General features: G+C 41.2%; 2 protein-coding genes across 2 annotated transcripts; one reads left to right on the top strand and one right to left on the bottom strand.

Annotated features, from left to right (window-relative positions):
• Positions 1–1813: 1813 nt before the first annotated feature.
• Positions 1814–2811, top strand: LOC121606221 (zinc finger and SCAN domain-containing protein 2-like). Its single transcript, XM_041936415.1, is given in 3 exon segments — positions 1814–1988; positions 2113–2441; positions 2443–2811. Coding segments are annotated over 3 exon segments (873 nt in total).
• Positions 2812–3579: 768 nt separating this feature from the next.
• Positions 3580–19515, bottom strand: letm2 (leucine zipper-EF-hand containing transmembrane protein 2). Its single transcript, XM_041937964.1, has 11 exons — positions 19278–19515; positions 18421–18489; positions 16251–16788; positions 10422–10565; positions 9627–9770; positions 9093–9296; positions 8879–8998; positions 8457–8576; positions 7800–7898; positions 7037–7105; positions 3580–5834 (listed from the first exon to the last, which is right to left on the bottom strand). Exons 2-11 carry the CDS (start codon positions 18465–18467, stop codon positions 5778–5780), a joined length of 1542 nt encoding a protein of 513 aa, XP_041793898.1. The 5' UTR covers positions 18468–18489; positions 19278–19515; the 3' UTR covers positions 3580–5777.
• Positions 19516–22887: the final 3372 nt, after the last annotated feature.

The raw sequence follows: 22887 nt of genomic DNA, 5'->3' as shown, positions 1-22887 counted from the left end.
TGGTCAACAAGAGAATAACTGCTGCCGAAGAAATATTCAGACTTTTTAAAGTAACTAGTGGTGGAAGAATTTACATCCTTTACTTCAGTTAAAGTACTAACACACTACTGCGAAAACACTCCTCTATAAGCAGAGGTCCTGCATTCAAAACCTCACTTAAATAAAAATATAAGTATTATCAGCAAAATGTACTTAAAGTACATAATGTAAAAGTACTTATTCTGCAGTAAAAGGCTCACTGCCTAACAATAGGTATGTCTATGTGTTGTCAGACATTACAGTGTGTTCAGTCAGTCACAGTCAGTCACAGTGTATCTCGGGAGTCATTTTTTGACAGTGAGTGCACAGTGGAGGCTGTTAAACTGATGGCGAGATGTGCATGATTTATTGTCCTGTGGATCAAAACATTTGCCAAATGTCACAAATAATTTTTCAAAAGATCCGTCTTGTGGTTTTTGTCAGTGGTTCTAGTGTGCAGTCAGTTCAAAGGACTAAGAGATGGATGTAGACACAGTTTGATGGACGGGAAACAAGAGTGAATGCTGAAATGCTGAAGGTTACTCATTACTCTTTATGGCATCAGTAATTAAAGTCAAACATACGATTTTATGGGGCTGACAGGGACCATTAAACAATCTGCATATTTGGGATCTTAATAATTCCAGGTTTTACAGCTTTGGTTTAATAGGGAATGCTAAATTGCAAAATGTAGGCCTGTGCAAGCTAAAATTAAGCCCTACTGTTTCATCATCTGCCATCCCTCCTCACTTTTCCATCCATAGATGTAAGTTTACAGCAAATCTGAACAGGCACCAAAGTGGACAATAGTACAAAACTACTTTGACCAACACCAAAACAAGACATTTATATTCAAAGATGGCTCAAAAGAACCAGAGACAGGGCTTCTTCATCCCTCAGGGTGAGCTCGCAGTGAAACAGAGAGCATCAGATCATCTTTCAGTATACACACCTGAATCACCTTCAATATTGTTAGCATCACAAAAAATAACCATTGCAGTATTGTAATTATCTCTGATAGCTTGTGAGTGCTTTCAAGCACCAAGTCTGGAGAGCTGCCATGCAGGTAGAATATTGTATATGACATATTCCATGTGCTACTCAGGCTTCATTATAGGGGACTGAATATTTCCTTCCTTTGGCCTCCTGGGGTGGACGGAAATGAAAAGGTAAGTTAATTGACATACAAGTGCCATTAAGTAAAACAGAGGTTAGAACCAAAGGACTATGTGTGCAAAACCTGGCAGGAACAATGGGACTTAAGTGACACAGGAAGACATCTTTATAGTATTTAAAAAACATGTTGGTTGTTAGTTGCATACAGATCAGAAACCTAAAGAAAGAGATGGCCATTACCTGTCTGAGAATAGGACATACAGGTCTAAATCTCACACTCCATAGAATAGGTAAGCATTGTAATAAGCCAGAAACTGTCAAGTATGATGGATAAAGAAGGTAGCTAATATCAGCTAGAATCTGCGAGTAAAGACATCATAGAAAGTACGCAATCTTCTAATTCATTACTTCGGAGCAACGGGAATAATTTAAGTTTTTAGTGGTAACGCCCCTATACGTTGGTTTGGCAACTGCTGTTGAAGAAGAAGAAGAAGAAGAAGGAGGAGGAGGAGGAGGAGGAGGAGGAGGAGCAGAAGAAGAAGAAGAAGAAGAAGAAGAAGAAGCAGCAGCAGCAGCAGCAGCAGCGCGTTGTAGACTGTAAGCGTCAGCTGCATGGGTGTATTGAATTCGCTGGAAGACGATATTGTAGCCGTACCGCTTCCCTTGTGATTAAACAACAATGCCTCCAGTTGAGTATTTGAGAGAGTTTGTCAACGAGTGACTAACTGCTGCTGCTGCTGAGGAAATACTCAGAGCTTTTGAAACAACTATCGTCGAGCTCGAAGAAGAGCTCAGTCGTCAGCGCAGACTGCTGGACAACGCCTGGAAACCTGAAATAAAGTTACACAGGATAGGTGTGTCAAACTTAATTATTTTAATTACACAAAGCAGAGGAACTCGATTTCTACATCGTCACAATGTAGTGTTGTTGTTGTTGTTGTTGTTGCTCGCATCATTGCCTTGTCTGTGTCCCTCTAGAGCCCCCACAGCCGCATGTCTGTACGGAGGAGGAGGTTCTCTCAGACCAGCAGCTCTGTGACCAGGACAGGAACTGCAGTCTGGACCAAGAGGAGCCAGAACCTCCACAGAGTAAAGAGGAACAGGAGGAACTGTGCAGCAGTCAGGAGGGAGAGCAGCTTGTACTGAAACAAACTGGTGCCCTCATGTTGACTCCTGCTTGTGAGGAAAGTGACCACCAGCTTCTCTCTCACAGCTCTAATGTAGCTGAGAGCCAAGATCAGAAAGGAGGCGAGCCTGGAGACTCAGGGTCACCAGATGCAGAGCCAAAACAAAACAGCCAACAAGAAAAAAAGCATAAGTCACATTAGCAACATATACAACCCTGCCATGTTAAAGACTGAGTGGAACACTCACACTGGCAAAAAGTCTTTTAAATGTCACATTTGTGGAAAAGATTTTCAGTATATGTCAAAATTGCAGAGGCACATGAGAAGCCACACAGGTGAGAGGCCATATTCTTGCAACTACTGTGGGAAAAGATATAGTCAGAAATCAGTATTAACCAGTCATCTGAGAAAGCACACAGGCGAGAAGTCACATTTATGCAACACTTGTAGGAAAACATTCAGTCAGACAGCAGACTTCAAAAATCACGGAAGAGTCCACACAGATGAGAAGCCACGTTCTTGCAAAAGTGTGGGGATGAGTTCAGATTGAGCAGCATTTTGTTGGTTCCTGAGCCGACGTAGTAATACACTTTTTACGTGGTGAACCTTGCTCCATCCTTGCTTGTGAATGACTGATGCTCCTTTCTCAGTGGTTGTTGGTTTCTCCAGATGTGTTTATGAAGCATCTCAGAATCAGTTTCAGTTTAAAGTTTAACAGGCAAAGTCCATGTACCTCAAGTAGTATTTGATAGTCGTTTTAAGTTCTTTGCCTTAAGTTCTTATATTGAAAAGATCCCCATAGATTTCTTTAAACTGCTGCCATGAATGTGTCTGAATCTAAAGACACATTTTGAAAGATTCTTCCTCGGGTTGTATTATGCAGATTATTCCTTATTATCAAGTGCAATTGGGAGCTGAGCAGTGTTAAGTCTCAAATTATTAGATGTGGACTAGTTTAAAGCCCCAACAACGCCGATGTTCTTCTGTGAACAAAGTTAACATGTTTAAATGATTGTGTGCACTTAAACCTAATGAATATGCAAATTTGCACTTGGTTTTGGACAAATTAGTTTAGGTATATATTCCTGTTTACAGATGGTGCCACCTGCTGGCCATGAGGAAACATACATTTAACCTGTCTAAAAAAAATGCCATTAACGTATAGTATATGGTGGTGGTTACAGTGGTTTCCTTACAGTAAGAAAGTTAAATGTTCATGTTTGTTTCAGCAGGACATGTCAATGGTGATGTTTTCACAGAATAATTAAATAATTGGATTTTACAGGTATGGTCAACAAAGAGACATGTCACATGTGTAAAGGGTTTCATGACTTTAATCATGTGAATTATTTTTTTCATCACTCCTCAACACTCATTTGCCATGGTAAAGTGATGCATACGTTTAATGCAGGGTAAGATCTGAATCTGAAAACAGGACACATCTTGGTGGCATTGATGTACTAAACCATTCGTGACAGCAGCGGGTAATAATAGCCTCTAGACAGGTACAGCACTCACACACACTGTAATGCTGATGAATGAAAAGGAAACAAACACTGAAGAGGTGACAGAAGGAAGGTTATTCAGGACAAGAATATCTGTGGACGCAGAAAAATGTATCGTGTTCAACCGCTGGGGAGAGAAATTCACAACATCTTTCAGGCTGGTGAGTCTCAGAGGCACAGCAGTGACATGAAACCAGTCCAGTCATTCCCATTACTTCATAGCTGTGCAATCCTTTAATCATGTCGACACCAGTCATCAAGTGCACCAAGTCAGAAAACCTTGCAGCAGATCAACTCAACAAGTCTAATGAGCAACACATCAACATGACATCTTTCTCATCAGAGGACAATGTTCTTAAAAAGCACCAACTGACATACATGTTGCATAAATCAGTTCACATCTACTCAGAATGATGGGGGGTTTTCTAGCAGAACCCCTTTCAAAGTGTTTATTGTTTTAGCAATTAATTCCTTTTGAGTCCAGTGCTGATTGAAAAGGTGATTGCTTTTTCATCAGTTACAGCACTGGTAATTACAAGGAAAGGATTCATTGATACTTGGATCAAATTAGGGAAGGAAAAAGGAGACATTCCACCGGTGAAAGGGGCAATTGGGCACTTCAAACATACTGAGGTGAATGTGCAAAGCTAAATACAAAAAAAGGACAATGGTATAACATAGAAAATCACTTCTCTGATGAAAAATGCAAACACAATCGCCCTTCAACCATAGGCACATATGTAAAACCAATTATATAAATCTTCATTAGCAACCTCTTTGCTTAAAAAATAACCTTTTATTTATAGAATCCACCTCTGGGAGGTGCCCATATCAATGACGAAAAATGGTGTGGAGACAAAAAAACTTTCATTCAGCTGGAATGAAGTCAGTTACGGTGGGTGGGAGGGTTAGAAAATCTTTAGCATTGCTAAACACGCACAAAACTGTATATACAGTAGACATTTATGTGGTGAACGACCAATATCAGCTTTTAGGATAATTCATTTCTGAGATTTTAATAAGGTACGATAGTTAAGCAAATCAGTCGTAATGCTATATATTTACTTCTCTTAGCGCCACAATACCAAAAATAACATTAATCTCACTTGTGGCTTTGGGATTGGAGCTTCTTCCCCATGTTAATAATATATCTTTATGGAAAAAAATCAAGTATTTTCTCTTTTCAGTTTAAAGAGGTCATAGCATCATAGTGTTAAAACACAATACATACACTGTATATGCAAATAAAATCTGCAGTTTTATTTACAGATTGTTCATTCGGTGGTTTACCAGTGGAGACAGGCAGCACTGGGTCACCGCTGGGTTTAAGGAGGGACCTCTCTCTCTCTTAATAATATACCAGTCTTCGTTTGCTAATTAAAGCAGCAAGCAACTACGCGGCGTCCACCCTGTTCAGAGGCAGGGCCAGTCCAAATCTGCGGTTCCACCATCTGACAAAACGAGATTATGACAAAGACAGAACCTTTTGCAATTTATTGAACGCAGGTTCAGGATGTGCCATCTTTTGGTGTCTGCCTCAGCACATCAGCTTGGTCCTGTTTACTGAGCAAAGATGAAGGCAGGACAACAACTGAACCAAAAAAGTTCAACAAACTATTTCTGAAAAATTGATGACTCCTCTCTTATCCTGAACATGAGCAAAAAGGTATCCAAATAAAACAAAATAAAACTGCTAACGGAGACAAAAATATACAGGATATTTACAAATTTACAGGAGGAGGAGAAGACTGTTTAGACTAGGATATGCCATGGGCGGTTTGGGCTTCATTTCCAGGACATTAGGTCAAAGAAATCATACTATTTGTGGTCTGCAAGTCCAGTGAAATTTCAGGCTGGTCTGTCAAGCTCTGACAGAGAGTTACAGAGAATGGAGTGCAAAAATGTGAAAGCAGAAGGTCAACGGTATGAAGAAGCAGCTGCTGAGACGATGCAGAGCAGACAGCAGACCTTTCCGAGGACACAGGGCTGTGTAAATCCATCCTGCTCTTCTTCACACACCGTTGGCACTCATCTTGCTCTTCTGGGACACCTCTGTTGCTGCCTTAGCCTGTGAAAGCAGTCACAGAACTTGGTTTAACTTCAACATCCAGTAACTCCCACTGAAAATGTATGAAACAGCCACATTAAGTAACATCAAACTAATCCATTTTTAATATTAATTTATACTTAAGTGAAAGAAATGTGAAAGAGGGGGACAGGATGATACAAAGGTCATCAGTCAGACATGAAGCATGATCGTCATGGTCACATGAGTATGTGTCTCAGACTACTGAAACACCAGGACTTTCCATGCTAGCTCTGTCAGTGCGCTAGTGACCTATAATGCAGTGCATGGATTTTCCTTGGAGTTGTTGTGTTTCTGTACACGTTAAAAAAAAGAAAGATCAGAGGGACATTTTGAAGTGCTGCCTCATTAATAAGGTGACTGTATTCAACAACAGTTGAATAATCTTGCAGTAAAGGAGTTTCAATCTGTCTAAATTATTGGGCTGTCTAACTAAAACAACAACACACTGACGTCGGTAATGAAGACTTAAGAAAATGCTGGAACTCTTAAGCCTGGGAAGACAGCAACACCCTCCCCCCATAGGACACACTGTCCACGTTTCTTTAGAGATGCGTGGATGTGTACATAAGTAATTAAACTTTCAGTTTAATGGAGCTGACATTTAAACAACAGCTACATACCAGACTATATAACCCAGTGGTCTTAAAACAAAGAGCCAGAGAATAAATGAGCGAGAAAGACTGAGTGAAAGAGGGAGAGACTCTACAATTGCACTTAAAAAACTGGCACACAGGGGCTTTAAAATGTGTTTTGATGTCATGTAGTATTTCTTTAAATGACTGGTTGGTTAAAAAGAAAACACTTGGATGCCAGTGTGACAGTGATGGGTCTATATTTATCAGCTATTTTTAAACTTCACACAGATTATCTTGAGATGTTCAGTTCCAACTTTGCCAGCAGCTTTCTACATTCATGCTAAACTTCTTACTACTTCTATACATCTAAACAAAACAGATTTCCAACCAGCCTCAACACTTTCTCTACTGTATTCAAGCATTTTCCATGATGCAGAATAACTGCTTTTCCAGAATAGCAACTGCGTCCCACTGTGAGAGATTAGCATGTCATGTGAGAAAGATCAAAGCCAGGAAGAACTAACTGGATTATGAAACCCTGTGTGGCACTGAATCCCAAACTGGATTCTGTGGATTCCACAGGACCAAGGAACAAAGGGTGCTTACCTGAAGGACTTCAGCAGGAGTCAGAGGTTTGTTTGACACCACAGGAGCTTTGTCTCTCATCTCCTCCACCTACAGCCCACAGATAAAAAGAAAAGACACGATACAAAAATGATGGAGGTGGTGGTGATGGAAAGTTCCAAGGTGTAAAAATGTGTAGAGACACTGGTTGATGGATTTTGTTACCTTTGGACAGAGCCAGGCTAGCCAATCTTGTGCTAAGTGCTAAGCTAAGCGAATCAGCTGCTGACTGTAGCTTTTTGTTTACTGTACAGACATGAGAACAGTATTGATCTTTTAGAAAATAAGAAGAAAGCACAATTTCCCTAAATGTTGTATTCCTTTTAGAGGCTGGAAAGTTTTCTTAATCCATAAATGAAGATCAGTACTTAATCCTTTAATTTGGCCAAAAATCATAAAAGTTGCAGGCACTGTCTATTTGCTTGGTCACTCTGGTACATGTCCAAAGATAAACACTGTCTCATTCTGTGTTCTGTGTTATTGCTCTGATGCTGGACTATGCACACATTAATCTGGTTTACATACTGTCATGTTTGTTTGATAATGCAGCTTTTATGACTCGACAATGATTAGAAAAACAGTTGCACGGCTACTCCAGTGTAACAAGTACAGCTACTGCTTTGGTAGAAATCTATCCTTAACTGGAGTGATCACCCAATCTCCTCAAATCAATTCATCGATACAGCTTATCTGATCTCATGCTGCTGCTGCGTGTTATGTGGCTGTGTTTTAGGAGTGCACTGACCGGTCTGTCTTTGATGATGAGAGCAGGGTCCGACAGCATGTCAGTACTGGCTGAGGTCGGGTTTGCTTCTGTATTCTCCACTGGAGGAGGAGCAGCTTTCTGCAAAAATAACATCACAACATCTGATAAGAAGACTACGTCCCACAAAAGAATACCTGCTCTGCTTTCTTGTTCAGTGGCTGTATTTGTTTAAGTCCCTCTCCAGTCAAACATGTGTTTTGCTTATTGTTACTTTAATCAAAAGATCAACTAATTACACATGTTCAAATTTGCAACTTCTATTTGTCATAAATAAAGTATTTATAAAGTATAGTTTGGGTTTTGGACTGTTTGTCACACATCTTAAGACTCCACATCTGGCTCTGGGAAGTTATGACGGCCGTTTTTTACTGCTTATCAACTGATATCAATTGATTAATGAAAATAATCATTTGTTACAGTCCAGGTGTCTAATAAATAAGCAGACCCAGAAACATCATAAACAGTTTGTGCTTCCCATAAGGAGAGCAAAGAATGTACCCAACATAAGTGAGATGCACACAAGCTATTTAAACAGCTGAAATATTAAACAGGGTACAACTTTCTCTAATATGTATATTCGAATGAATAAACACTTGTGCAGCCTGTAGGATTCTAAGTAGACTGTAAAGGTCAAACCTCTAGTTTGGGAACGGGTGGGATGACTGGGGGTTTTGGTTTGAGGTCAGTCAGATACATGGCTCTGGAGAGCAGCAGCAGTGATGGAGGAACGTTCTCCTTCAGGTGCAGGTCCAGCCACTACATGGAGAAGAACAGTTATTATAACATAGGGAACAATAACAAAACATGAAAAGAGTTTTTCATTAAATTTTGCACCAACTTTGTTCCAGTCTGTTTATTGTGTTCAAACAACAAACTTGGAATGACTACAAGTATAACAGTCCGTCCTTCCTTTCAACCTCTAACTTATTGCAATCTCACCCACAAGATTTTTTATAACATCTCACCCTTCAATCTCTGGTTATGTCAACATGGGGAATCATACATTTGTGAAACCATTTAGTTTCTGTCAAGCAACAAGCTAACATCCAGCTGCTCACCTGCTGCAGCTGCAGCCGTAGCTGGTCGGTGGTGAGACCCAGAGACCTCATGCCTCGACTACGACACGCTGCCTGTAGCTCTGACACACTCATAGCTGCTACACCCTCTGCTGCAATCATCTGTGAAGAAACGGGAGAGGGAAATCAAAAAACTGATCATCATGCCAACAATCCCTCAACCACAAAAGTAACAGGTCCCGGTCCCCTGTCTTACCTCATCGTCTGACTTGATGGTTCTGAGTTGCATCATCAGCTGAAAACGTAGCAAGTTGTTTGTGCCGATGGGCTGAAGCTCCAACAGTTTACATAGAGCCACCAGCTGGGGGCGCTCCAGGTGCTCCAGCGTCAGCTCGTCCTCAAATAGCTTTGAAAACCGGACGATGTCCTTCGTTGTGGGCTGTTCACCTGTGCCTCGAACCTGACAAGGACAGAGAAAAACCAGGCTGAGCAAATATCATCTAATTCTAGACCAGAGCAAGTACAAATCTTATAACTCACAAACCATCGATTCTATCTACTTTAAAATGAATACAACACTCAAACTGAAGGTCTCAGCTCTGAGGTTTTCATCTCACTAATGCTGCCAATTCTAATCTCAACTATGCTTCAGCATGTTCACAGGCTCTTATCACGCTTAGCTGGCAGTCAAACCTTAAAACAGAACAGTACAGAAGAATCAGTACAGCATTAATATGATGAACTTTGCATGGGCAGCCAGTGCCTTCTGGGACACACAGCTCTAATTTACCTTCTGAACATATGTGGAAAAGCGCTGCGTCTCATCTTCTGTCTGAGCTTTTGCTTTGTTCCTTCGAGCCATCTCAGCGATGGTCTCTTGGAGGAACTTGGCCAGTTCTAGCTTAGCTGCCAGACCCTTCTTCTGCTTCTCCTCCTGCATGAAGGAGAGGGAGGGGATGCGGGTTAGTTTAAAAAATAGACTTCAAATACAGCCACAGTTTGATGTATTAAAATAGAGTTAATACACTCGTCACTGATTGGCTTCTCCGCTCCACTGAGTTGACCTTCTCGCATCCTCTATTACACACTGTACTAGAATCTGCTATCACAACAAACTCGTTTTCTTTTTGCTTCTTATGTTTTGTCACTTTTTCAGAGGCTGGGCACCTCTGTGCTGTCCAGGAGAACAAGAGCATATCTGTGAATCACTCAACCGTGCTCTACAACAACAACCAGGGAATATCAGAGTTGACAGGGCAACTGGACCAAGTGCAGAAACCTGCTGCTTTTCTTTTACAGGAGATTGAAAGTTAACAAAAAGGAATGTCATATTATGGGTGTATCATTGTTCTTCTTTTGTGAAGCTTTTTAAAGCACTTTGCACGTTCGAAGAGCATGTGCACACTGTTTATACAGTGCCCAAAGTAAATTGCCTAGATAAGATAAAGTCAGTTGTCTGCATGGCCACAGGTCCCTAATCCAGCAGCCACAGCCATATCTGAAAAGTTACATAATCATAATGAACCCTGTCATGAGGTCATTCGGGCGATTGGGTGTGTGTATCTGTGTGTACATGAACACATGCCTTTTTGGACTCTGTCTCGAAGGTGGAGGGCAACATCTCTGGGAAGAGTTTGAGGAAGACTGGAAGAAGGAACTCCATGAAAGGAACGATGATGAACACCATGAAGGGCACCAGACGGAACAGGTCAGCGCAGGTCCTCATCAGCTATAAACACAAAGAAAAACAATGCTCGTTGTTGGATGTGGATGGTAACGTGGGTCAGTACTCATGTCAGGGCAGCACTGTCAGTGTCTAAGTCTGGAGGTGTGTGCACGTGTCAGATCCATTACATGTTCGCTGAAGCTCTGCAAGTCCCCTTCTAAAATTAAACTAACACAGCATGTGCACAGTTTGGGTCAGGAAGGGTGCATGCACCTATTGCAATGTGTGTACACCAAGCATACATACAGAGACATACAGTAGCAGTATGTTCCATTTTTAATGATTAATCATTATCTTTTCTACATGATGCAACAGAGGGCTTATCTGGAATTTCCATAGATATGTTAAAGGAAGAGCTCCTAATATAACAGAAAAACCTCTCAACATTTCCAACAACAATTCCTGCAAGTATTAAAAATTTTTAACAATATTATATTTTCTGGAGTTCACTGAAGACGAGCTCAGCTGCTCACATCATGTGATAGATGTTTCATAACTTGCATAATGGAACCTGAAACTGACTGACTGACTACACATCTCAGCAGTCTAAGCAAGTAAAATTATTGAAAATTTCACAATTACTGCCACTGGAACTGCTCAGTTTTGTGGACATGCAAACAGTGGAAGGAAAGTAAAGCAACTAGAAAAATAAACAAACAAAAACAGCCAGCAGGTTCAATAAATAGCATGTCAGCTGAGAGATGTCAGCAGAGCAAATTTGGATTAAAATAAATAAATATTTAAAACTAAAGCCGGGCTGATAACATCAGCTGATCATCACAGATATTATTAGTATGAATGTGAAGGTCGATCAATAAGTTGTGGGACATTCCAGAGGTAGCAAATATGTTCCAAGGAATTTCAGAAATAGTGTCTCTAGCATATATTTTGTCCACCAAAGAGCACTGTCAAATATTAATATTGGCATGTAAAATCCAGTTGTGTTGAGCTTTAAGAAAGAAAAGTAGGGCTTATATGGATGATATGACACTGCTAACTTCAACAGTGCCATGTACAAGGAGGTTGTTAGATAAAGTCAATCAGAATCTCAAGTGGGCTAGTATGAAGATTAAGCCTAGTAAGTCAAGGAGTATTTCAATATACAGAGGGAAAGTAAGTGATAGAAAGTTTGCTATAGATGGTGAGGAAATCCCAACAATTAGGGAGAAATCAGTTAAGAGTCTAGGACGGTGGTACAATGTGGACCTGAATGATGTTGAACAGGTTGTGCAATTTAGAAAGGATGTTGCAGAAGGGCTGGAGAGAATAGATAAATCAGGGCTCCCAGGAAAACTGAGGTTGTGGTGCTTGCAGTTTGGCTTGTATCCTAGGTTAATGTGGCCAATGTCAGTATATGAAGTCCCATTATCTGTAGCAGAGAGAATGGAAAGGCTAGTTAGCTCTTATATTAGAAAATGGTTGGGTGCTCCCAGGTGCTTAAGCAATGTAGCTTTGTATGGGAAAGGAATGCTTCAGCTGCCAGTATCCAGTCTAACAGAGGAGTTTAAATGCACTAAGGTTAGGACAGAACTTTTATTATCTGGGAGTAAGGACATGTTAGTTAGCAATGTGGTTCCGAATCCTTCTGGGGGAAGGAAATGGAACCCAAGGGCAGCAGTGCAGGAGGCAGAGGCAGCTCTTAGGCATGCAGAAATAGTAGGAAATGTTCAATTTGGCCGGGGAGGCTTGGGGCTTGGCCCAGGCAAACCAGTGTGGAATAAAGCAGGTCTAAAGGAGAAAAGAAAGCTTGTAGTGGAACAGGTGCGTAGGCAGGAGGAGTTGTTAAGAGGGGCAAAAGCAGTTGGTCAAGCCAAACAGGGACAATGGTTGAATTGGGAAGGTGTTGAGAAGAGGAAACTTAGTTGGAGGGACCTGTGGAATATGGAGGAAGGCCGTATTAAATTTCTGATAGGGGCGACATACGATGTGTTGCCAACCCCGCAGAACCTAAGTCTCTGGGTACAGGGCGATCAATCGTGCCCACTCTGCTCAGGTACAGCAAGTTTAAAGCACATTTTGTCAGGTTGTAGAATTAGCTTATCACAAGGCCGGTATACATGGCGGCATAATCAGGTGCTGAGAAGCTTAGCCGCAGGCATTGAGGAGAGAAGGAAGCAGGTGAATTCTGGAAGTTCTAGAAAGGAGAGGTTAGATGTGCAGTTTGTTCGAGAGGGGGAGAAAAATAGAGCTGCTAAGTCAGGGAGAAAGCAGGGAGGTGGCTGCCTGGTAGGGGCTGATGATTGGCAAATGCAGGTCGACTTGGGAGGACAGCTAGTTGTGCCCCAGGAAATAGTTTATAGTAATCTGAGGCCAGACATTGTCTTATGGTCCATGAGTAAAAAGACTGTGTATTTTATTGAGTTAACAGTCCCTTGGGAAAATTCAGTGGAGGCAGCTTATGAAAGGAAGAAGACTAAGTATGCAGATTTAAAGACAGAATCTGAGCAGAGGGGATGGAAGACCAGGGTCTGTCCGGTTGAAGTGGGGTGTAGAGGTTTTGTTGCAGGGTCAGCTGTTTCACTGTTGAGGGAGCTGGGAGTGCATGGGCAAAATTTAAGAAAGACAGTGAGGGAGATGTCAGATGAGGCTGCTAGGTCTAGTCAGTGGATATGGATCAGGAGAAATAATAGTAGTTGGGGGGTGAAATAGGGACAGTGGGGGGGCAGGCAGAGGACATGCATGCCTAACCCGGCAAGAGAAGAGGTTAAAGTCTGAACAAGACACCTCTCCTCTGCTCTGCTTTCCCCGCCCCATCTTCTCGCTCTGCCAATAGGAAGAGAACCAGGAAGTTTAGATAAGGTGGGGGTGTGGCCAGCTAGAGTCTCTCTTTGGGACCATGCGGCCTGTTCAGGTGAGTTTGCGTGGTAAGACACAGAGTTGGCTTGTTTTTTGATCTTTTTGGTTGTTTTCCTGTTTTGTCTGCTTCTTGAAGGAAATGTTAGGGTTTGTTTTCCTGCTCTGTTTGCTTTTTGAAGGAAATGGTAGGGTTTGCTGCTTCTTGAAGGAAATGTTAGAAGAGGCTGTTAAATCTAGTCTGTGGTTTAGGCCTCCACCTTCAGCACCTTCTAAATTTTCTATCCCCTACCCGAACCAGGGTTTGTATTCCCACCCCGCTTTTTCTTGGTGCAGTTGGTGAGAGGCAGGGGTAGATGATGGTAGTGTGGCAATCGGCAGTTACATGTGGCATCTAGGCCTGTGGTAGCATTGTAGCAGCTAACAATAGCTAAAGCAGTGAGAGTATGATAGTATCTTAGCAGTTAGTATTGGTAGCTAGCAATTAACATTAACAGTATAGGTGAATCTAGCGTTATTGTCTTCTTCTGTTCCTCTTAGCAGGTAGCGGTTAGCACATAACATTAGCTAAATGGTAGCATCGGAACTGTATTGTCTTCTTCTGTTCTTCCTAGCGGTTAGCAGTAGCATTAGCAATAGTTAAATGGTAGCATCGGTACTGGCCACTACCTGGAGCATCTCTGGGTCAGTTGAACGTGGCGGTGCTGTTTGGATTGTGTAGGAGCAGTGTGAACTGGCACTAGGGGGGGTGACTCTGGGACGCCGGAGTTCACTGCCTAACCTCCTGGAGGTGTAGTGGGACTAAGTAGGCGAAACACTGTTGAAGGGAGGTTTCCACCTGATGACCCCCAGAGACGTGTTAGGAATCACTGCTCTTTGGCAGGTATAGAGGCAGATTAGAGCTCCAAGGTTCTTCACTGAGAATGAATCCTCTTTTTGAGCACAAGTATCTTGTGTTTAAATTAACAGCAACGTTTTCCAGGTGTGCCATGCCTCTGAAGTGCTGCTCTTAACTTGAATATAGCATTTTAGCATCAGTATTTTGCTATTGTTGGTAGTGAGCCTGTCTGTTTCCTGCCCAAACCTTTATGTATTGTGCAGCTGTATTATAGACAAAAATAGAAATACATTTTTAATTATTATCTAAAATGTAAGAAAATTTAAATATAAGTCAGTCAGTTTAGACTCGCTCAGTGGACAGTCAATATTCAAGAGTATTCATACATCATGAGGAATATTCATTATTCAATTTTTGGTCAAATTAAAAAAAAAAAAACAATCAAAAACATAATAGTTTCTGGCATCCTAAAATGTCTTGTTCTATTCTACCATCAGTCCAAAACCCAATGATATTTAGTTTACTATCAACCAGGTTAAGAAAATCAGCAAATCCTCAGAATAGAGAAGCTGCAGCTCAGTCACGCTCTGCATTTTTGTTTGAAAAATGTCCTAAACTATTACTCAATGATCAAACCATCTTCTGATTAACTTAACAAATAATTGATTAATTGACTGATTCTTTTCAACTCCAGTCATAACACTTACAGCTTTGCACAGTTGCACAGCTTAAAACTGCTTAACATTTACAGGATGGACAGGTCTTTCTAACCACTGCACCACACAACCGTATACCTGCAATCACTCACATGTTACGACTCTGGAAACACACGGTACACATTGCTGACATGTAGGTGTGAGAGAGTCAAACAACCCCTTAAGTCATAAATGTATGAATCACAGGCCTACTGATAACGACCCAGAAGGTGAGTGACAGAGGAGGAGAACCAGGATGAGTGTTTTTTGTGCCAAGTCTTTTGTAATGACAGAGAAGAAACCAGACGACTGTACCAGACAGACATGCTGCTGCCTGAGGGCAGTACGACTAGATCAATACAGACAACTAGAGGCAAAGAAAAGTAGAACAAACATTTCAAATTAATTTGGGACACAAGTGGGGAGAGACAGTTTGTTGGTGTTCAGCACAAACCAAAACTGTAATATCTCATTAAAAACTACCACATACAGCCTAATGTGAAATAGCATTGTGTCAAGCGCACGGTTACCTTCAGGTACATTACCAGTAAAAAACTAAAAGAAGAGGCTTTGTTGCTTTATGTGACTGAAATAAGACTGAGACTGTGTTTTGTAGTTAACTGCTTGATGATTTAAGAGCCACACTCCTGGGTTAAATATCTAATTTCTAATAATTTCTTTTTGGTTGAATTAGTATAAAAAAAACTTGAGTTGCATTTTAGTAAGGGTATTATTACATCAAAATTGGCTGTTAATATGCACAAATCTCCACTATAGCACTGCTATTTTCATCATTAACTCATGTGTTGATTATTCTCTCAAACCAAACGTGATGTCTAGAGGTTGCTGGTTTTCTCCAAGCACAACAACCATTTTAGCCATGCTGGTAGCACAGCTCTGGGAATGGCAATGACTGTCTATGTACAGTTACTTTCAGGTACATTTCGATTCCACTAAAGAGAAAAGGCACACAATTGAAGACAAAGTCCATTATATGCTTGATATATGATGATTTAAAAGCTAAAAAAAATATCCTACATTTCTGATGTGTTATTTTGGTAAGATGGCTGTGTGTTTTAGGAAAGGAGCAATGTTGTTGTTGTTGATGTATGCTATGCAATTTTATGTCAAAACAGTTACGTTCTTATCTGATATACATTTCACCACTGCAAGTTTATTTTTGGTGCTTTCAGTCCATGTGGGATGGGCTTGTGTAAATGCATGATACAATAACTAACTGGAAATTTTCTAGATCCCTGTGCCTGACATTGCAGGGGTTTACAGTTGAAGATAAATAAATCCTGTAACATTAGACAGACTGTAAAATGCTATACCATATAATGTACATTTAGCGTCTCTTACCCTTCTCCTCTCCCTGCGTGTGAGCAGTTGTCCATGCAGCAGTCTCCACACCATCCTGCCTGCAATGTTGATGTCAATGCCAAGTAACCGGAAGCCATTGTAGTAATGCTTCAACTCATCAACAATCCTCTGATACAGAGACTTTTTCAAGACTGCCCTCTCCTGCACCGGAGGGACGGCAGCCGCTGTGGTGGCAGTGGACGTCGGAGTGGAAGTTGATAGAGGTTGGGACTGGGGTGCAGCAGCCACAGAGTCCTTTTTTGCCCCCGGAGTAGCATCCTGGGCAGCGGCTGATGAGGCCTTAGAGTCCTCTTGCTTTATGTCTTGGAGCCAAACACCTGAGCTATGTAGCGAGCGGGCGAGCAGGGCGGAGTTATGGCCACGGCTGAGAGCGTGGCCTCTGTAACAGTGGGGGTAACCGTAACGGGAGTGCCTGAGTGTGAGCAAGGACGAGACGTGACGGGGAGCGTCTATGTGGAGATAGGCTTTGGAAGACAGAGAGGAGCAGCTGTGCCGCTTGGATAATAAATATGAACCCCTGTTGACAGAGACGAGAAAAACTGGTTAGTCGTTACATAACACTATGCAAGGAGCCGCTGTTAGAAAAAGTAAGGAATGTGATGACCAATGGATTTCTAAGACATGTCTACCCTCTAACTGCAACAATTAATCAATTAATGAGTTACTTAATGGCCAACTATCTGATAATCAATTAATTGTTTAAGCAATTTCTTCAGCCTAAATACAAAAGATTCTCTGGTTGCAGCTTTGCCAATGTGTGGATGTATATAGTCCAAAATTCAATATCTTCAGGTTTTGGACTGCTGGATGGGGAGATATAAGATATAAAACACAGAAAAGCAGCAATTCCTTACATTTAAGAAATTGACACCAGCATATGTTTCACAATTTTGCTTGATAAATGACAAAGTATTAATCTAATAGTAAAATTGCTGTTGATTAATTTTCTGTCAGTCGGCTAATCAATTAATTATTTCAGCACTACACCACACACAAAACATCCAAATGCATTGTCTATACAAATCTTTGCTTGGCCCTTCTTGGTCAGCATATAACTCAGCAACCAATCATAAAGAAACAAAACTATGGCTGTCTATCAAACATTGTTGTCTGCACGTTAGGTAGCTTTAAGCAAAACTACCACGTCTACTGTGTTGCTTTAATGATTAACTAGCTGAGTACGTCAAGTACCACCTTTGTTCAGTATGAGCATCCGTAAATCCGTAATTCACAAGTTCGTAAAGCAAAAACAATGCTCACAGACAGCAACTGTCAGACCTAGTATCTCCAACATGTATCTCAATCCTGTTGAGACAGACTGCAGTTCACACCTAGCATCAGAATACACCTCAGCTGTGTCACTCATGGCCACTTGTAGTCACTTCCCTCACTCCACAGTCACTGCTACTAAAAAATAAAATAAAAATGCATTGATGCCATTAGACGAGACACTTTGATGACCATTTGCATTCTGGGAAGCATTTGCGTTCATGCCACACAATGTATGAGGTCACAGCATGCCACTGACCACATCTTAGCTGAATCTCTGTGTCCGTCAACACAGCGTTTGACCTGAAATGTCACATCTTTCCTTTTCCTTTTCCACTTGACCTAAAGTAGTTTTGGTGTCATGAACCCTGCTCATTTAACACACTGTCAGGGACACAACATATTTCAAAGAATAATGTACACACTCAAACTCATCAAAAATAACTAAGTTTTGATATTCATTTTATTAAATACAACTTTCTCTGTATCTGTTAAAGGGATACAAAGGCATCAGGGCAGCCTTTGCCCCCGCTGGCCCACCCTCTACCCTTGTCCTCTACTCTGGTTGCCCAGTTTCTGATCTTGCATCATCAATAGAAACCACTGTACTTGTGTTTACTTCTTGTGTGAGACTGGAGTCATATGGGATACAGTGAACAGGCTTCACTGGAGCAAACACTACATAAACAGACACTGTTATTTTGACTCTCCTTTAAAACAGCAGAGGCTACACTCAAGAGCTTGTAATTACTGGCATGGAAGTTTGTGAAGAGAACCAGTTTTGCATTTACTCAGCCTTAGAGTCCTACAGCCTGTTTTGAATCACCAGAGTTTGTGTTTAAGAAACTTACACAATTGTATCCACGTGCCCCTTCCTTACCTTGATCTTGTGACTGCAAAGAGCACCTGATGACTAAAGACGGCCATTGCATGGGCAGATTACAGTATTCTGTTAGAGAGAGAGAGAGAGAGAGAGAGAGAGAGAGAGCATGCACGGGTCTAAATACAATTCACTGCTATGGTAGACCAACAAGCTGACTGGAAAAATACAAAAAGCAGAATACGTCTGATCACTCATTCACACACACACACACGCCTGCTGAACACACAGACGACAAACGTCATGCCTAGAAAGTTAGCCAACTGTGTATGACACAATTTTAATGTGAGAGAGCTAACATTAGCACGAGCACAACAGGACAGCACGTTGGCTCAATATTATGTAACAACGCAAACGTAACACATCTTAGCACTCACTACTTATCTAGCAGATATCACGTAACATTACGGTCCAGGTAACGCTTAACTGCTTAATTATGCAATATAATAAACAAATGCGATATAACAATGTTAGAAATTTGGAAAAACGATCATATACATTACATAAACCTTCCAAAGTAGCGTTAGGTTATCAGTTATTACGGGCACTGTTGAATGGTGGACGTAACTTAATGCTAAACTCAGGAGAAAATCCACCACATTTTGATCATTTCTGACTAGCGCTAGCTACCGATGTAACGCCCAAATCAAATATCACACATATTCCAAAATAATACCACTCTCGACCCTTTAAAGCTTACCGGCACTTTTGACTCACATTAGCAACATGCTAGCAAATTCACCAGTACTAGCTAGAACCCTCCGCTAGCCTAGCCGGTTAGCTAGCGAGCTTGCTGCTTGGTAAGCTAGCTAGTGAAATGGCAGTCCGCAGATGACGCAGATGACGAGCCCACTAACCTCCAGCGTCAATGACCGAGCTATGGCTGCCGCTGCTGACTGGGCGTTGTAAGGCTTCTCGGTGAGATGTAAATAATATAATCCATCCAAAACAATCGGTAGCGGTAACGGGATCGACGAAAGTGACTTCTGATGAGGTGATAGACCCATTTATGGTGGGTGTATGCTTTTAAAATCGCTTCAAGATGCGTCGTTTTTCCGCTCCCGACCGTCTCTTCGGCGTGTGCAGCCTTCGCAGGCAGCTGCACTGAAAGGTCATACTGTACATGCGTGAATGTTGTGTGCGTACCAACCAAAGATCGTACGTTTTGAAAGATGAATTACTTGGTGGTTTAAAAACGGTCCCATTTTTCTGTTGTTATTTTGCCTCACAGCATGTTAATGTTTAAAAGAAATAAGAAAGAGAAGAAATAAAGAGCAGAAATTATATATTAATAAATAAAGAAAAAATAAGAGAAAAAACTATAATCCCTACGCAATTATTATCTTGACACGTTTCCTTTTCTTAAAGCAAAATTATTGGGTTTGCATATAAAAGATGCGATTTCATGTACCCTGTACTAATAACTGACAAGTCTCTTCCTTACTCATATAACAAAAGAATCATATATTCCACTCTTATTGGTCTTCGGTTTTGTTATTTGAACTAGACAATCATATATTCTGTTTTCCTCAAAATCCATTACAGAATAAATGTGAGGCAAAGAAAAAAAATGGTATAAAGAATCCATCTTAATTTATACCCAGACTGTAGTGCATCATTTAGTAGTTGTTTACAATTATTTGAAATCTGAAAGCCGGTGGGTCATCATGTAGACTGGCTTTGCAAGACATGCAATTACTCTTCAGTGTTGGGATCCTGAATACAGATAACCACTATGTAAAATGTATGAAATAGACACCAGTTTTACCTCTACGCGGCTTCCAACTACTCTCAGCTCATTTTCCCCAAACGTCCTTAATTAATACTATCCAAAAAGGTAACATAATAGACTACAAAAAGCTTGGTACCAGCAAAAAGAGGAAGAGTGAGAGGTCAAGTATTTTTCTCCTCCTCCCAGCTGCAGATCAGGCGAGGAGATGCATAACAGCCAATCAGAGACGCCGGAGCAAAAGTGACGACAGCCTCTGCATCGCGCTGTGGTCAGGGGAGAAAAAACAATTATTTGTATTATTGTTATTATTCTTTTCACAACCTTCATCTTGAAATACCACGATGATACTATTAAAAACATTTTCAACTGTTTATTGTTTTTTTTTCTTTACACATCATCAACACAACATTCTTCTCCTCTAATGAAGTATGACACATGACCTCTTTCATTTTAGTGTAGGTGTGACTATTATTACTGGCCGATTTGATCCACCACTCCTTTTTTTTTTCACCCACACTCTTTCTCATTAAAGCGTACGCTGCCAGAAGTGAACTACACATCCCGGAGTGCTCCTGAAAACCCCTCCAGTCTGGTTCTATGTGATTTGGCGCTGAGCTGTAGACTGAGCAAGCCTAGACTAGAACCTGGACGCTTTTGTTGAACCAGAGGAAGAGGGAGCTAGAGATTATTATGAAGAGGACTGCACACCGGAGGGGGGCGAGAATTGAACAAATCTGTCTCCAGCGGGGTTTTCAGTAACTGTTCCAGCCCCTACATTAAGGAAGAGCCAAGCATTGGGATTGGGCAGCGACCAGATAGCGTAACAACCCCCTCCTCCTCTCTGTTGAGAATTGCGTTAAAACGGAAAGGAAAGGCCTGGGCTTTATCCACAGTACAGGATTTTTTTGATTTTTTTTCTTATAGATTAAACGAGGAAACGTTGCTGGCTGGCGTATGTGTTTAGAATGGGACACGCTGAAGGTATTGACTTTTTTTTTTCATTTCCCTGCATCTCTCGACTCGGCATCAAAATCTGTGCTGCTCCTTTGCTCTCCTCTTTAGCGATAAGCGTGTTTTCCAAAGCTGCTGCTGCTGTTGGTGCATGTTGTTGTCTCCCCCTCTGTCTCCACACGGACCGTTTTTGGTCATAGTTATCTTATTTTCAGGCACATTTCTCCAAACCGCCAGTGATGGAGGTATAATCACGCCAGACAATTTGATTTAAAGGGGCAAAGGCAGCCATATTGGCAATGGAATGTTAGCCTAGCCAACACTAGCTTTCTCTTTCATCTTGTTCCATGTGTGGTGCTCATAAACGGATAAACAATACCTGGAAACGTTTAGTCGTGTGTGCCACAATGTAAAGGCTCCTATTCCCGTGTCGTGTTTGTTTTTCTAACGGCTGAAACGGTTCACATCTTTTCAAAGACAATCCATTTGATGCCAGGTAGCTTTAGGCTAACATCGCATAAAGCTATAAGCTCATTCAGTGAAACATTTTGGTCTGCGTAGTCTTTCTGAATACAACCACACATTTTTAACCAAGTATTTATGTTTACCACAGCAGATAGAAACCCCACAATAACACCACAGGTCGATATATGGAGCTAGTGACCGTTAGTTGACACCTTGTGGATGTTTACATCACCGCTGTCCATCTTTGGCAATGCTGGGCAGCGCGAGTCTCCTCACAAATTCAGCCACAATCAGAGTATTCAGCGTGAACATACGAGCCTCCACATATTAACCTGATGAATGAATCACGATAGACATTACGAGTGTCAAGTATAAGAGGGCAAGCCAGACAGCGTAGCTGTTCTTTGTTTTGTTTGTGTTAGCAGGCCACCATGTGTTTGTGTTGATGAAATAAAAACTCCAAATGATCTATAGCTTGTGAAAACCACCACCACACGGATGATTAATGGCTATGAAAGAGGAGCCTGCAAAACTCCTCAGGTAGAAGCAGAAGCTGCTTGGAGTTTGTTTCGTGTTTTGAGAGCAAGTTTCAGATAAGTGATGGTGATTTTGACTGTGGATTAGCCCTGTTTTTGGACAGAGTTTGACCACACACGTCCACTTATTGTCCACTGGCATCCAACATTTAGACAGCTCACTGAGGTTTTCACAACTTCAGTTTACAATCATTTTTCATTAATGATTAATCTGCAGATTATTTTAGTGCATCAATTAGTCATTGGGGCTATTAAAAAGGGGAGAAATGACCGATCCCAGATTCCCCAGAGCCGAAGTCAACATAATGTAATTGGTAGTTTTGTCTGACCAACAGCCCGAAACTCAAAGATATTCAGTTTGCTATTAGTTAAGACTGAAAAGTCAACAAATATTCACATGTGAGGTGCAGGAACCAATAAATCTTTGCTTGAAACACTACTGAAGTGGTTATCCACTACTTAACATTTCAGCAGGTTAGATTTGGACGAAACTGTGAGTACTCTCAGGAAGGTGCAACATAAATGATTTTCTTCTCCACACACACAAATTGTTTGCAAATATGCACCATTAAAGCACAATGTATTTTTAAAAGATTAGCTTTGAACTGTTTACCACTATAGATTCAGACAGAGTAGAGGAATATGACATTCAGCAAAGGTACTCAGCTGGATTCACACTGGAGATGTTGCATTTACATGTTACACATGCATGCGTCCTAACCACAAGGCCAACAGGATCCTCTGGTTCTACAGTTTCACTTTATCTTGAGGCCCCGTCTTAGC

Source organism: Chelmon rostratus, chromosome 5 (assembly GCF_017976325.1).
Source record: "Chelmon rostratus isolate fCheRos1 chromosome 5, fCheRos1.pri, whole genome shotgun sequence".
NCBI lineage: Eukaryota > Metazoa > Chordata > Actinopteri > Chaetodontiformes > Chaetodontidae > Chelmon > Chelmon rostratus.
The sequence above is the reverse complement of the archived record's forward strand: the minus strand, read 5'-3'. Positions and strand labels throughout refer to the sequence as shown.

Coding starts and splice junctions, on each gene's coding strand:
- letm2 (XM_041937964.1), bottom strand. CDS start 18,467: ATGGCCGTCTTTAGTCATCAGGTGCTCTTTGCAGTCACAAGATCAAG. Junction 16,789..18,420: donor TTTGCAGTCACAAGATCAAG/GTAAGGAAGGGG, acceptor CTCTGTCAACAG/GGGTTCATATTTATTATCCA. Junction 7,899..8,456: donor CACCCGTTCCCAAACTAGAG/GTTTGACCTTTA, acceptor TTATTTTTGCAG/AAAGCTGCTCCTCCTCCAGT.